This window comes from Alligator mississippiensis, chromosome 15 (assembly GCF_030867095.1).
Source record: "Alligator mississippiensis isolate rAllMis1 chromosome 15, rAllMis1, whole genome shotgun sequence".
NCBI lineage: Eukaryota > Metazoa > Chordata > Crocodylia > Alligatoridae > Alligator > Alligator mississippiensis.
The window spans coordinates 24047031-24061268 of NC_081838.1; the positions used below are offsets into that span (position 1 = coordinate 24047031).

At 53.2% G+C, this 14238-nt stretch overlaps 1 protein-coding gene across 1 annotated transcript; it reads right to left on the bottom strand.

The window, feature by feature from the left end:
* Nucleotides 1-3157: 3157 nt before the first annotated feature.
* Nucleotides 3158-13420, bottom strand: LOC102558546 (zinc finger protein 420-like). The gene is made up of 6 exons (XM_059717832.1): nucleotides 12833-13420; nucleotides 11683-11893; nucleotides 11358-11503; nucleotides 10763-10889; nucleotides 8285-8398; nucleotides 3158-6947 (listed from the first exon to the last, which is right to left on the bottom strand). Exons 1-6 carry the CDS (start codon nucleotides 13112-13114, stop codon nucleotides 5068-5070), a joined length of 2760 nt encoding a protein of 919 aa, XP_059573815.1. The 5' UTR covers nucleotides 13115-13420; the 3' UTR covers nucleotides 3158-5067.
* Between the last annotated feature and the right edge of the window lie 818 nt (nucleotides 13421-14238).

The window sequence follows — 14238 nt, forward strand, 5'->3', positions numbered from 1 at the left end:
GTCCAGACCCCTTGAAGTTATGTACATACGCTGGGGGAGGGAAGGGCTGTTGGCGGGGTTGGATGCGCGCGCAGCGGCGGCGGGCGGGGAAGAAGGTGGCGAAGCTGGGCCTCCCGCGCTGTCCCTGAGGTCGGGCGTCCTGGGGGCTGTCCCCACGCGGCCCGGCCCGTGTTCCCTCGCGCTGCGGCCTCGTGCGGGGCACCTGGGGGCAGGGCCGGGCAGCCCCATGTTCAGTCAGCATCAGGTGCGGGCGCTCCCACACACCGCCGAGAAACCAGACTTTTGCCCAAGGACAGGCCGGGCCACGGCTTCTGGTGTCAAAATGGCAGCTGGTGACGCACCAATCCCATGTCAACAGGGCGCTGGTTTTACCTCACGAAAGGCGGGGGGCTGCTTCCTAGCCATGGGGTGCCGCACCGGGGCTGGAAATGTGCCCCAGACGGTTGCGTCCTGATTCACCCAAGGGGGCTGGGGCCTGGTGGAGACTCGTGGGAGTCTGCGCGCCACCTGGCAATGGTCTCCATGGGCCACACAACGCCTCGGTGTACCAGTGTCTGCCCGGGAGTGAGAACAACGGGGCAGAAAAGGCTAAAAATTGTGTATGTAAATGTGTATATATGTATAAATGTCTCTATGCTTTTACGTGTACATATGTGCACATATATACATGCATCAAAGGATGTATACCCATGCATGCATATATATGTATATGCATGCATGGGTATATGGCCTTTGATGCATGTATATGAGTGTAACAGAAGGGACACTCCCATCCGGGTGTCCATGGTGAGCCAAAACCAGGCTGAGCCCGAGAGATTTCTTTGTCCCCCTGAGGACACCAGAACAAAAGCCCTGGAGCAATTCTGCCTTCAGGCCCTGGAAACGGGGTCCCTCTCCGAGCCCACCAGAATTGCGCAGCCAGGATGGGCAGCCGCCAGGATCTGGTGTGGGAGGTTGACTTGGGGAGCTGAGAGGGAGGTGAGCTGTCGTGGAGACTGCAGGGATCGTGCTGGGGAGCAGCGGAGCCCGGAGGCAAGCCCTGGCTCTGATTAAAGTGGGGCTGGGAGTGGGCATAGACCTTCCCTCTTGTAGTGGACCCTCACATGGGGGGCCCTGAGGCAGTGAGAAACCAGGACCATTGATCCACCAGCCCCGAGGGCAGAGAGGGGTGTCGTGGGGAGGAGGCTGTTTCTGTATTGCAGGAGGCCAAGCATGGGCACCAGCTGTCAGCAGGGGTAGAGCCCCCAGGGCCATGGAAGGAGCTCCCATCACACCCACACCTAACTCAGGTGGCATCAAGACCACGATAGTCAACCAAAAGACTGCTATTTTGGGTGTCTACATCAGACCTACCCGGGGGGTGATCATCTACCTATAAATGTACATATGTTGTTACCAAGTTATATACATGTCATGCCTTGAGTTCATTAGTATTATTTCATAACTCAATTGAGTTATGAGTTAAACCTTAGTATAGACAGCAATATATGTGTACGAGTATATGTATGTATATAAATACCGAAATATAAGTTAATATGTATCTTTATATCTATATGTATATATTGTACATAAAAAATATTGTAAATAGTTACCTTCTCTGTCAGAGTGCTGTTACAGGAGGTATCCCCGTACCAGGATCCTGAGATTCCTCATTAGCCTAAAGGGACCAAAAGTCTCCCAGGCTTCCACAAATTACCACTGGCAGTGGAAGGCACCCTGCAGCGGGGTGTTACATATACATGTGCATGTCTATATGTATATACATGTATGCATGTGGGTGTGTGCTTGCACATGTGTATATATATGTACCTATACACGTATATGCGTCTTTGTGTTTTTTATGTATGTGTATATACTTCTATGTATTTTTGTGTATGATTATATGCATGTATATAGGTGTATTATATATGCATGTATGTATTCTTTTATGTGCATGTACATATCTGCATATGTATGTGTGTGTGTGTGTATACATATATAGGCACATGGGTGTAAGTATATCGCTGTACAGGCAGTCCTCCACTTAAGTTTCACACTTATAAGGTTTATAAATTGACACCTTGTTTCAACTTTGACATCAATTTCAACTTTCCAATGCTTGATCCAATGTCATGCCACACCAGCAAACAAGTTCACTGCATTGCCCATCTCCCTGGAGAACATCTGTCCAAACTTCCTTGGACACTTTCTTTAAGAAAGCAGACAAGACTCCAGGAAAACCTGCAGCCGAGACTCTTGAGAAGACTCCAGCCAAGAACCCTTCAAAAAGTCCAGCAAAGTCACCTCAAATAAGTCCTTCCAAATAAATATGATTGCTATTTACCATATAAATACACTAATGTAGCTCTATTACTTATCAATAATTGATCAAGTACAAAATTCTGGGGTATTTTTAGTGAAAATAGGTTACTGGGCCTTGGTTCAGGAACCAATCCCCCATTTATAGCATTGTTTCTTATGAGAAAATTGGTTCTGAGTTACGTTTCAAGTGGTTTTCAGGAACCAATAGTGTAAGTCTGAGGACTGCCTGTTTTCCTATGCATGTACCTATATGTGCATATGTACATGTGTGGATATATGTGCACATGTATGTGTATATGTGCATATGCATACATTGTGTGCGTGTGTGTGTGTACAATACATACACATGGTATATTTGTGTATGTGCATAATTATCGGTACTGTCCAGTTCTAGAGCCAGGGGCAGCAAGCAGCTCTGCCCATGCTTGCACACAACCCCATTGTCCAGTTTAGGTGCCCTTGCCCTTAGATACTGGAGCCACTGGTGCCCCTCCAGCTCGAGTAACCTCTAGCTGCTGCCTTTTATCCCCCATGGTGCTGGTGTCCAGTGCCAAGTGCAGGATAAGCCAGGAAGGTGTGTTTGGGGGACAGTGAGGCACCCTCCGGGTGAGGAGACCTGTTGTCAGCCACAATCATACTTGTTGGACCTGCTTTTATCCTGGTGGGCAGCTGAGCAGGGCAAGGAAGTGGTGCCAGGATCTATCTTGTAGTAGTAGTACTTCCCCTACCCCTGGGCTTAGTTGGCTAACATTGTATTTTATGTAACCTAGTTGTGTTCCCCTCCTCACCCCCATCCCTTTTATGTTAGCCCCTTGCTCTGGTACTCTATTTCCCTTATGGCTTTGTCACTTTTCGATTCATGATGACTCTAAGAATTTTATTAGAAAATGTTAGTAGCCATAGCGGTAGCACTAATAATAATAGCAATAGTAATAGGAACATTATTACTGCTACTACTATGACTATATTAATAATAATAGCAAGAGTAGCAGAAATATTTCGGTTGCTACTACTGCTCTGGCTATAATACTAATAGAAATAATAGTAGTAATAGCCAGAGTAGCACTATTAGTATTGCTATTAGTACTAATATTGCTAGTGCAATAGCAATAGTAGGAATAACAACATTACTACTACTACTTTTGGCATTACTGCTAGTATTGCTATTATGATTAAAGCAGTAATAATAGCAACAATAGGATTATTATTGTAATAAATAACACCACCAATAACAATATTAACCATAGCAGTGATAGGAATAGTCATAATGACTTCTACTATTCTTTTGTAGAGGCCTGTCCCAGCTGGCTCAGCACAGCCTAGTGCCCACATACCCAATGCCTCAGAGGAAAGCTCAAAAACAGGACACCCCCTGACACATGTAGCAGAAAGGGGTGGTGGGGGGAGGATTCCTGCCCAGCTCCGTATGGCAACCGGCAAAGCCCAAAAGCCTGGGAAAGACCCAGAGCAGAACACAGGGACAGCTATGCCCAGGTCACCACAACCAGTGACTATTTAACCTCGTGTCAAGGCAACACACGCCCAAACTCAGGCGGCTCTTCCAGAAAGCCGTTAGAGGTCTTGCTTCTTGTGGGGGATCCAGCCCTGCGAACCCAGCTGCAGGGCGATGGTGACATCCATGGAGAACCTGGTGGGTGTTTGGCACTGGACGAGAGGCAGCAAGCTTCTCTGGACCAGATGGAGACAGGGGACACACGAGTCTAGCATGTGCTCACATCCATGTGTGTCTGCCCTGCACTGGGTCCTGTCTCTGGCTAGTGAGGAGACAGAGGCAGCTTGAACTCAGGGTGGCTCCTGGTCAGATGAGCAGGGGTTGAGTCTTGCACCCTCAAACCAAGCAGATCTCCCAGTCTGCCTTTCCAGCTGGCCCAGTGCCCCAGAGGGACCCGTCTCTGCTCTCACAGAAGCAGGGGTGTGGCAGGGAGTGGTGCTGCCAGAGCTGGCACAGGATCTCAGGGTGTTATAACCAGGATGTCTCTAGTGCTTGCATTTTATCTGGACAGGAACAAGAGAAGCTAAAGCAAGTTCCTCCACACAGGACACGGTGTATTGGAACACTAGTGATCAGGGAACATTCCCCAGACATGACAGCATCCTGTATTTCACCCAGAGGATGTGTCCTTCCCCAGGAAAGGCAGGACCTGCCACAGGCTGCCCCCTCCTTCCCCCAGAAAAGTCACTCTACTGGCCCTTGGCCACAGGCTTTTGCCAAAGGGCAGAGGCCTTGCTGCACAGCAGTACACGGGAGTGAGGCCTTGAGTGTGACCGACTCCTGAGGCCGAGGGTTTGTACAACCCCTAGACCACAGCGAATCCTTGGCAAAGAGAACAGGCTGGGGAACAGCAGGCACCTAGGGATGCAGAGTTCTGGAGAGAGGCCAAGAAGCAAAACCAGCATGACTGGGCTCAGGTTGCCATAAGCAGCTCTTTTGCAGAAGCCAATGGGCATGGGAGGCAATTGTGTCTTCTCCCAGGCATGAAGATACTGGTGCTGGGGGAAGGTGTTACCACATGCAACACTACAGTACTGATGCTTCCCCCTGCGCACATGGTGCTTGCCTAGGTCCAAGGGATATGCAAAGCTCTTCCCACATCTGTTGAAGTGGTGGGAGAGATCTCCAAAATGGATTTTGCAGTGAGCGGCCAGGGTCGAGAGGCAGGTGAAGCCCTTTCTTTCCACACTGTGCATATGCAGTGGTGCCAGCCCACGGTGGAGTCATTGACATAGCTCTTCCCACACAGAGCACTAATGTGGCTTCTTCCCCGTGTGGACACGCTGGTGATTGGCCAGGCTTGAGGACTGAGTGAAGCTCTTCCCACACACAGAGCACTGGTATGGCTTCTCCCCTGTGTGGATTCGCTGGTGCTGGGCAAGGTGGGAGGACTGGATGAAGCTCTTCCCACACTCAGAACACTCATGTGGCTTCTCCCCTGTGTGAATGCGCTGGTGTTTGGTCAGGTTGGATGATTCACGGAATCTCTTCCCACATTGGGAGCACTGATGTGGTTTCTCCCCCGTATGGATGCGATGGTGATTAGCCAGGCTGGAGGATTGGGAGAAGCACTTCCCACACTCAGAGCACTGATGTGGCTTCTCCCCTGTGTGGATGCGCTGGTGTTTGGTCAGGCTAGAGGATACACGGAATCTTTTCCCGCATTCAGAGCACTGATGTGGCTTCTCCCCTGTGTGGATGCGCTGATGCATGGCCAGGTGGGTGGATCTAGCAAAGCTCTTACCACACTCAGAGCAACCATGTGGCTTCTCCCCTGTGTGGACGCTCTGGTGGTTAGCCAGGGTGGAGTACTGGGCGAACCTCTTCCCACACTGAGAGCACTGATGTGGCTTCTCCCCTGTGTGGATGCGCTGGTGTTTGGTCAGACTAGATGATTCACGGAATCTCTTCCCACACTCAGAGCACTGATGTGGTTTTTCCCCTGTGTGGATGCGCTGGTGTATGGCCAGGTGGGTGGATCTGGCGAAGCTCTTCCCACACTCAGAGCAACAATGAAGCTTTTCCTCTGCGTGGACATGCTGGTGGTCAGCCAGGGTGGAGTAGCGAGTGAATCTTTTCCCACACTCAGAGCACTGATATGGCTTCTCCCCTGTGTGGACGAGCTGGTGTTTCGTCAGGTTGCAGGATTCATGGAATCTCTTCCCACACACAGAGCACTGATGTGGCCTCTCCCCTGTGTGGATGCGACGGTGTTTTGTCAGGCTGGAGGATTCACGGAATCTCTTCCCACACTCAGAGCACTGATGTGGCTTCTCCCCTGTGTGGATGCGCTGGTGTATGGCCAGGAGGGTAGGTCTGGCAAAGCACTTCCCACACACACAGCAACAATGTGGCTTCTCCCCTGTCTGGGTGCACTGGTTGTTGGCCAGGATGGAGGAATGGTTGAATTTCTTCCCAAATTCAGAGCACTGTGTCTTCTCCCAGGCGTGAAGGTACCGGTGCTGAGCCAGGGATAGGAAATGGGGGAAGGTGTTACCACATGCGACACAACAGTACTGATGCTTCCCCCTGTGCACATGGTGCTTGCCTAGGTCCGAGGGGTATGCAAAGCTCTTCCCACATCTGTTGAAGTGGTGGGAGAGTTCTCCAAAATGAATTTTGCAGTGAGCAGCCAGGGTCGAGAGGCAGGTAAAGCTCTTCCCGCACGTGGCGCACAGGTGGGGCTTCTCCCCATTGTGGCTTCTCTTGTGCAGAGTCAGGAGTGAGGGGCAGCTAAAGCTTTTCCAGCACTCAGAGGAGGGGTGGGCTTTGTCTCTGGGGTTGGCGGGGAGCTCCTGCTTCCCTCTGAGGCCCTCCCCACTGGCTTGGCTCAAATGCAGGGTCCCTCTCCAGTGGACCATTTCTTCATGGCTCTTTTGCCCCACAAATCCTTCCCTGCTCTCAGGGCGCTCTCTGGCTTCTGTCCTTTCTCCGCTCTCATAGCCAAGGGGAGATGGCTCACACTTCACTACTACATTCTCCCTTAGCTTTTGGGGCCCTTCCTGGCTCTTGAGCCACTGGTCCTCCACATGTCTCAGAAACTCCATCTCGCCCAAACTGCAGGGTTGCTCCAGGTTTGCAGGCCCTTCTTCAGGACTCTGCTCCACAGCTCTGCTCAGCAGCCAAGTGCGTTCTGTGTAGAGAAGAGAAACTCCAGGTTAGTCCCTGCCCTGCTGGCACAGGTCAAACGCTGCTATTCCCTCTGCTGCAATGGGCCTGCAAGCACAACTGGACCTTGCAATTTGCTTTTGCTTAAGAAAACAAACTCTTCCTGCTAAATCCCAAGTGCTGGGGGTGAGGAGGGGCACGTCCCTATGCTGGGCTAATGATCCCTGCTCGTTGGAGGTCAGAGCCAGACTCTCAAGAGTTTCTGGCCCAGCTGTCAGCTGGCCCATCCCTTCAGACCCTACTGGCAGAAATCCAATTGGGACACGTGTGTTGGGACAGGACCTGAATGGCTTCCTGCTCTAAGGGGCCCTGTAGACTAGAGGCAGAATCAGCATAAAGGAAGAAGGAGGCTCTCTGAGGGCTGCTCTGGTGCAGAGCACTCATGGGTTCAGGGGGAAGATGATACTGAGCCCTCCACCTGGCTGGACCAACATGCTCCAGAAGCCAAAGTGCACTGGTGAGACTTCTGTCCTGTGCTCAACCGTGATGTCTGGCAGTCCTGAGAGCAGCATCTGGCAGCAGGATGGACAGCCTCGCAGTGGATTTCTGGGGCTTGCCAGCAGTCAGGGTTGTGTAGGGAGCACGGCTGGACACTGGACCTCCTGTTTGTCCTTGGTAGAAAAAGGCAATGTGGTTCATCCATTCTGCCTCCAAGAACTATTCTGGGAGGGGAGGACTTAGACCTCTGGCTCTCCCTTCTGGAAGGAGCAGGGCTTTGCCTCTTACCTGCTTCCAGAGAAAGGTCTGGGACACAGAATGAGCCCATGGGACTTTCCTCTGCTGACGAGGCCCAGGTGGCCTTCACATCACCAGAATCTGCATCAAAACCTGGCATGAACCTGCACTTGGACTCTGGGCTGAGTCCCAGGCTGTGTGACACTCACAGCCCAGAGATGAAACACAAAGGCACAAGCCATGGGGGAGATTCACTTCCCCTGCATCATGAGAGCTTTTGAACCCCACCCACCCCACAGAGCCATTAAATGTAGCATGAGACCAGGATTCAACACTTCCTGGGTTCCAGGTCAACTGGACCAGGAGACACCAGGCCTAGGCCTAAACATCTAGACAGCCAACTTGTCTGCCCTGAACAGCTGTAGTTTGGGGGAATGGCTGCTCTTCTCCACAGGTTGGAATTTCAGTGTGTGAGAACAACACCTGCCTGGACACACGACAGCAGAAACTATTTGAGGTCAGCACCTGGAAGGGCAGCTCAGGGCAGGTCTGCAGGTTCCAGACTCCATGTCTGGGCACGGAGCATTTCTGAGAAGGGAGTCAGGGGAGGGGACTGCCACAACTCACCTGGCGACAGGTCCTCCAACCTTAAGATTTCCCTACAGTCCTCATCACAGATCCAGAGCTCCTCCTGTCCTTGCTGGATGCGGCTGATTAAGTCAGGTGTGGGACCTCGATATCCTGTTTGGGATAGTGGTTAAAGAGGGTTCGTGAATGGGTACTGGATACAGAATAAGAAACTGGGATTTGGGGAATGGATCCAGTTAACACAATGATTCTACTGGGACCTTGCGGAACAAGGGAGGGTGGACGTTTAGGATGAAAGAAAGGGAAAGCACTGCAGGGAGAAGCCTTTGACAGATGATGGCCTTTGTCACTCAAGTGGTAGGGAATGGTCATAGGAAACAAAACAGCAACCGCTCTGAGATATAAAACGGGTATGTGACCGACAGTTCCCAGGGAAGGGAATGGATGTGCAGTGACCTGTGATGTGATAGAGAGCAGAAAGATGAAGCTCTCACTATTTACAAGGCACCAAAACAAAGAGAGGTTGGACACACTGGTGGCTGGATAACATCTGTCTTATCAGTGTCATTCCAGGCAAAGTAATGGGGGTAAGTTTCTTCTCTGGTTTCAAACGAGGCCTGGTAGCAGGGAACAGAATCCAGGACAGATGGCCAACCACGACGCTTCTCTCTAGGAGAGGGCCATTCCCCAACAGGGCGGAGGAAGGGAAGATGTTATAAGAACTGCAGTAGCAACGAAAGCAATCATCCCATCCAGTGGGAGGATCATCCCAGAAGGGAGATGAGCACACAGACGGGCAAATTCTGCAGGGTTTGAAATAAAGGTCCCAGGAGTCCTGGATACGAACAACAGAAGGCAGAAGGAGACACCTTTTATAGCATATGAAAGCCCTAATGTGGGAACGGTCGACATGGTCTTTGCAGAACTAAAAAATGCCATAGAGCCCTTCCCTAAGGAAGTCTTTAGGGGAACTGGAGGAATAGAAAGTGCTAGAAAAGCAAGCTCACCCTATAGAAGGTAAGCCCCTCAGCCCTGCCCATAAGCCAGAACAACCCTTGTATCAGAGAACCCCTGGAAATGACAATGGATCCTCACCAGCCCTGCACCAGGCCCACCCCATCTATATCTGCAACAGGCAGAGAGATTCCAGGAGGAGGTTAAGACAACTCCTGAGAACGGCAGAGCATTCTTCAGAACTTGAGAGCAGTTCTTCAAATAAACACAGCCAAGCTAGAACCTGGAGCCTGTGGAGATGATAACTTTAGTAAGGAACGTGGGCAGGTTTCCAGGGACCTCGAGATAGAAGTACTCGGATTTCATCGTGCATGCACACGTCACTGGAGATGAGTCGAGGATATTTAAATCCCCAGATTGGTAGCAGTAGAGGCTGATATGCCTTTTACTACCTTCTGCTAGATCGTAACCAAAGGAGAAAAGGGATTTAGACAGCAATGACTGAGCATGCTCAGAGCGTTAGGCATGTGGGACAGGACTCACTCCGCAGGTCAGGGAGAAAATCATAGAAATTAAGGGCTGGAAGGGACCTCAAAAGATCGAGTCCAATCCCCCTGTTCTGGGCAAGAATACTGCTGAGGTCAAATGACCCCAGCAAGGTGTCTGTCCAGCCTGAGATTTCAAGACTTCCAAGGCTGGGAACTGTACCCCGCCCTTGGGAAGTCTAGTCCAGATTCTGGTAAGCCTTACTGTAAATAAGTTCTTCCTTACATCCAGTCTGAAACCAGACTGGGAAACATCCTCAAACAGTTTATGGCCATTACTCCTTGTCCTCCCTTGGGGCGCACTAGTGAAGAGTTTTTCTCCCAGCTCCCAATATTCACCCCTTACATACTTACAGATGCTCACCAAGTCCCCCCTCAGTCTTCTCTTCCCCAGGCTGGAAAGTCCCAGATCCCTCAGTCTTTCTTCATATGGTTTGTCCTCCAGGCCCTTAATCATTCTTGTGGCCCTTCTCTAGGCCCTTTCAAGATTCTCCACGTCTTTTTTGAAGTGCGGCACCCAGAACCGGATGCAGTACTCTAGCTGGGCTCTCACCAGTGCCGAGTAGAGAGGAACCATCAGCTCCTTAGCCCTGTTTGCGACACATCAGCTAATGTGCTAATCCCAGTATGTTATTAGCTCTGTTGACTACAGCGTTGCACCAGCGGCACAAGCATTCCCCGAGGAACAGCTGGAAGTGAATATTTCTGCCCAATGAATTGGAGATGACACAACCACACTGAGAAGAGAAAGGGAGATCCTGTTGCCAAGACATGGTTGGATATGGAAGCGCCAGGGTGCCAAGAATGGGAAAAACTCAGGTGAAGGTAGCTGGATCATGGAACAGGAGATGTCAGGATGAAACACAAGAGAGGCCTGATCAAACATGGAGCCATGGGGAGGATGGGCATTTCAACCCAGAGGGAAAAGCTTGCAAGGTTGAGAGTGCAAAGAAGCAGGGAGAAGACGATAAGCATCAGTGCTCACATGGCTGCAGCGAGAAGGAGGAAACAGCTTTACCCAGGAAAACGAGGGCTCGGCAGTTGCTCAGCATCTGGTCCCGGTACAGCCCCTTCTGTGCATCCTCCAGCAGCTCCCACTCCTCCCGCGTGAAGTACACAGCCACATCCTCAAAGGCTTCCCAGAGCTGAGGGTACAAGCATTAACCCATTAGTGTCTCCTGTTCCAGCTGCCTCCAGCCCCCACTGCCCTCTCCAGGATCCCTCTGCGCGACAGCTCTCTGCAGGCTGGGCCATAACACAAGTGCAAAATGCCCCACTTTTCACTGCCACGGGATGTGGGTGAAGCTGTGGATGTAGGGGGCCACATGTCTGCCCTGGCCCAGCTCATCACGTTCCATGTTCTCAGCTATTTGAGGCAGCACCTTTAGAGGCAGTGGCCTGGTTCCACAACTGTGGCCAGGCCTTCTTGTGCCAGCACCCCTTGTTCTTGCAGCCCCCATCACCAGACACTACCCAAACTTTTGACAGTGCCCCAGCTCCTCCCGGGCACAGTCCCAGTGTACCCCCACCCCCAGCTGGAGCTCCTCCCAGGCACAGCCCCAGCTGCTCTTCCTCTCACCTCCACCCCCAACTGGAGCTGGTGCCCTGCTCACCTCCATGCTCTCCCCCTGCCTTGCCAGCCTGCCCTGCCCCTTGTGCAGCTGGCCCTGCTCAGGGCTCAGGGCGCCTGTCGGCAGCTCCTTGTTTGCAGGCCCTTCTTCAGGAGGCTGCTGATGAGCTCTGCTCTGGGCCCCTGCACCTGCGGGGGGAACAGAAGACACAGGTCAGCCCTGGTGCTGCTGGCAGGTAAAAGCCCTGCTACTATCCCGCACTGGCCAGTGACTGGCAGTTGAAAGCTTCAGCGTGGGGGGGGAAGGGGGAATGGAGGAGAGCCACTCCAACACTCAGACTGACATCCTGGCCAGCACACAGTCTCACCTGACTGAAGGCTGGGGAGGGTCTCCTCTCTGGGGCCACGAGGTGGCTGGACCTGAACCCCTGGACTGTTGCTCTGTGCTGCCCCCTCCAGAGACACGCCCTCAGGTTGCGGCTGTGGTTGCTCTGGCCAGGAGTCACTAGGCTCCTGCAGCGCCCCGTTGGGCTGCATCCTGTGTGAGGTCCCCTCATCCACCTTCACCCTCACCGTGTTCTGGGGACGAGAGGGACGTGTCATTGGGGAGCTGGGACTAGGAGGCAGGGCCGCAGGGAACATCTGCCAGGCTCACAGACTTGGGAGCAGCAGCAATGATTCTGGTGAAATGTGAGCACATGGAGTTTCTCAGCCTCCGCCAGCCCAGGCTGAAACCCCGCGGCCAGGGTCACCGCCTCGGCACACGTCTGCACCCTGCGCCCCCACCCCGCGTCTCTTGGGGCAGCACGGCCAGGACCTGCTCCAGCACCACCCCGTGCCCCTGCTGCGGTGATGGCAGAGCTCCCAGAGGTGGCTGCAGACCTCGCGTGGGCCCTCAGCCTCCTGGCAGCGCAGGCCTCAGCACCACGTCCTGGCCGGGGGAGCTCGTTCCCTGGTGCCAGCGGAGCGGTGCGGTGCGCGAGGGCCCCGCGGGGGCTGCTTCACCTCCTGCCCCCGGGCCCGCTGTGCTGGACCAGCTCCTCCTGCAGCTGCTGCTCCACTTGCTGCGGGCGGGCGGGCGGGCGACTGTCTGGGGGCCGCCCCCGGTCCCGGCCGGGGCCGCACCAGGGACTCGTCCCGCTCCTCCGCTCCCGCCGGACACGGCCGGGTCCTGCTCCTCCGGCTGCGCCGGGCTGCGAGGGGAAGGCCCGCGGCTGCCAGGGGCTCCAGCGCAGCCGCCGCTTCGTCCGCCCCACAGGCCTCGTCCCGGCCGGGGGCTCCGCTCCGCTGCCGCACGGGTCTGCGGGGCCGCCTGCGCGGCAGGAGGCGGCGCGGATCGGAGCAGGTGACGGGAGACCCGGGACCGGGACCGACCCGGCCCCAGCCCCACGCTGCCCCGCTCCCGGCAGCCCCGGCACGGGCAACGGGGCCGGCGCCAGGGACACCCCGCCCCCACTCACTCCGACTCGCCGCGGGATCTCCCCCCAAACCTCGGCCCGGCTGCGCCTGCGCACTCACTGCTCTGCCACTTCGCGCCCTCTCCGCACTGCTTCCGCTCTGAGCATGCGCAATGAGTCCCCTTCCCCAGGGCTCCCACCTGTCGGCAGCGCATGCGCAGAAGGCGCTAAAGAAGACACCTCCTCTGGCCGCGCTCCCACCTCCTTCCAGCCGCTGGGGGCAGCAGCGAGACCCGCCGCGTGGTGCACTGCTGGCTTGTCCTGGGGACCCCTGGGGTGAGACGACTGGGGCAAGAAAGGCCAAAACCTCTGTGCGTGTGTTGTACACTATATATTTCTGCATGTATATCTTATTTGGTGCGCGTATGTGTGTGTGTTGGTGTTATGTTTGCACGTGTATGTATGTATGCATCCGAGCATTTTATACATCTCTATCCCTCTATGTGGTTGTTTATATGTATGAATTTGTGTGTGTGTGTGTGTGTGTATACTTGTATGTGTTTATATACGTGTGCGTATGTGCACATACAGAGGGGCATGTTATCTATACATGCATGTATTCTTTGATGCGCACGTGACATCCCAGGAGACCGGCTGGGTGAGGCAGCTAGGACCCGGGGGCCGCACTTCCTGGACACTGTATTCCCAGGAGCACTTGCTGTCTGTCACACAATTGCCCGTGACCCTAGAGAAATCGTTTTCTTTTGCAATTTCCAAGGCAAAAAAAAAAAGTGTTGGGGACGTGCAGTATGCGATGCAATACGGTACGCCTGCGAACACGCAAGCGTGGGGCTGGGAGCACGCGAGACGGGTTTCCCAAGGTGGGCCAAAACTGGTTCCAAGTCCATGCACACATCAGGCCGTGCAGAAAGGTGGTGACTGGCAGACCTGACCCTGCATGTACTTAAGGAAACCTACTATTGGTTATGTTAATTCTAATAGCAATAGGAATACAAATAATATTTTTGCTACCACTACTGCTATTACTACAAAAACAAAAATAATAGTAGTAATAATACGCAGAGTAGTAGCAATAATATTATACCTACTAGATCTATTACTGTTACAATAATAGAAATAGCAAGAGTAGGAATAAGAACACCACTGCTACTGCTACTCTTGGCATTGCTGCTACCATTGCTACTATCATTAGAGCAGTAATAATAGCCATAGGAGAATCATTGCTATGATTGCTATAAGTAATAACACCACCATTCATAACAACAACAGTAGCAGTGATTGCCACAGTCATAATGACTACTACTAATTTTACACAGAGGCCTGTCCCAGCCTATCCAGACAGGCTCAGCACAGCCCTGTGCCCATACACCCACTGCCTTGGAGAAAGGCTTAAAAACAGGACACCCCCCCAAAACACAGCACAAGTGGGCAGGATCCCTGCCCAGCTCTGTGTGGCAACTGGCAAAGCCCAGAAGCCTGGAACAACCCCGAGCAGAACGCAGGCAT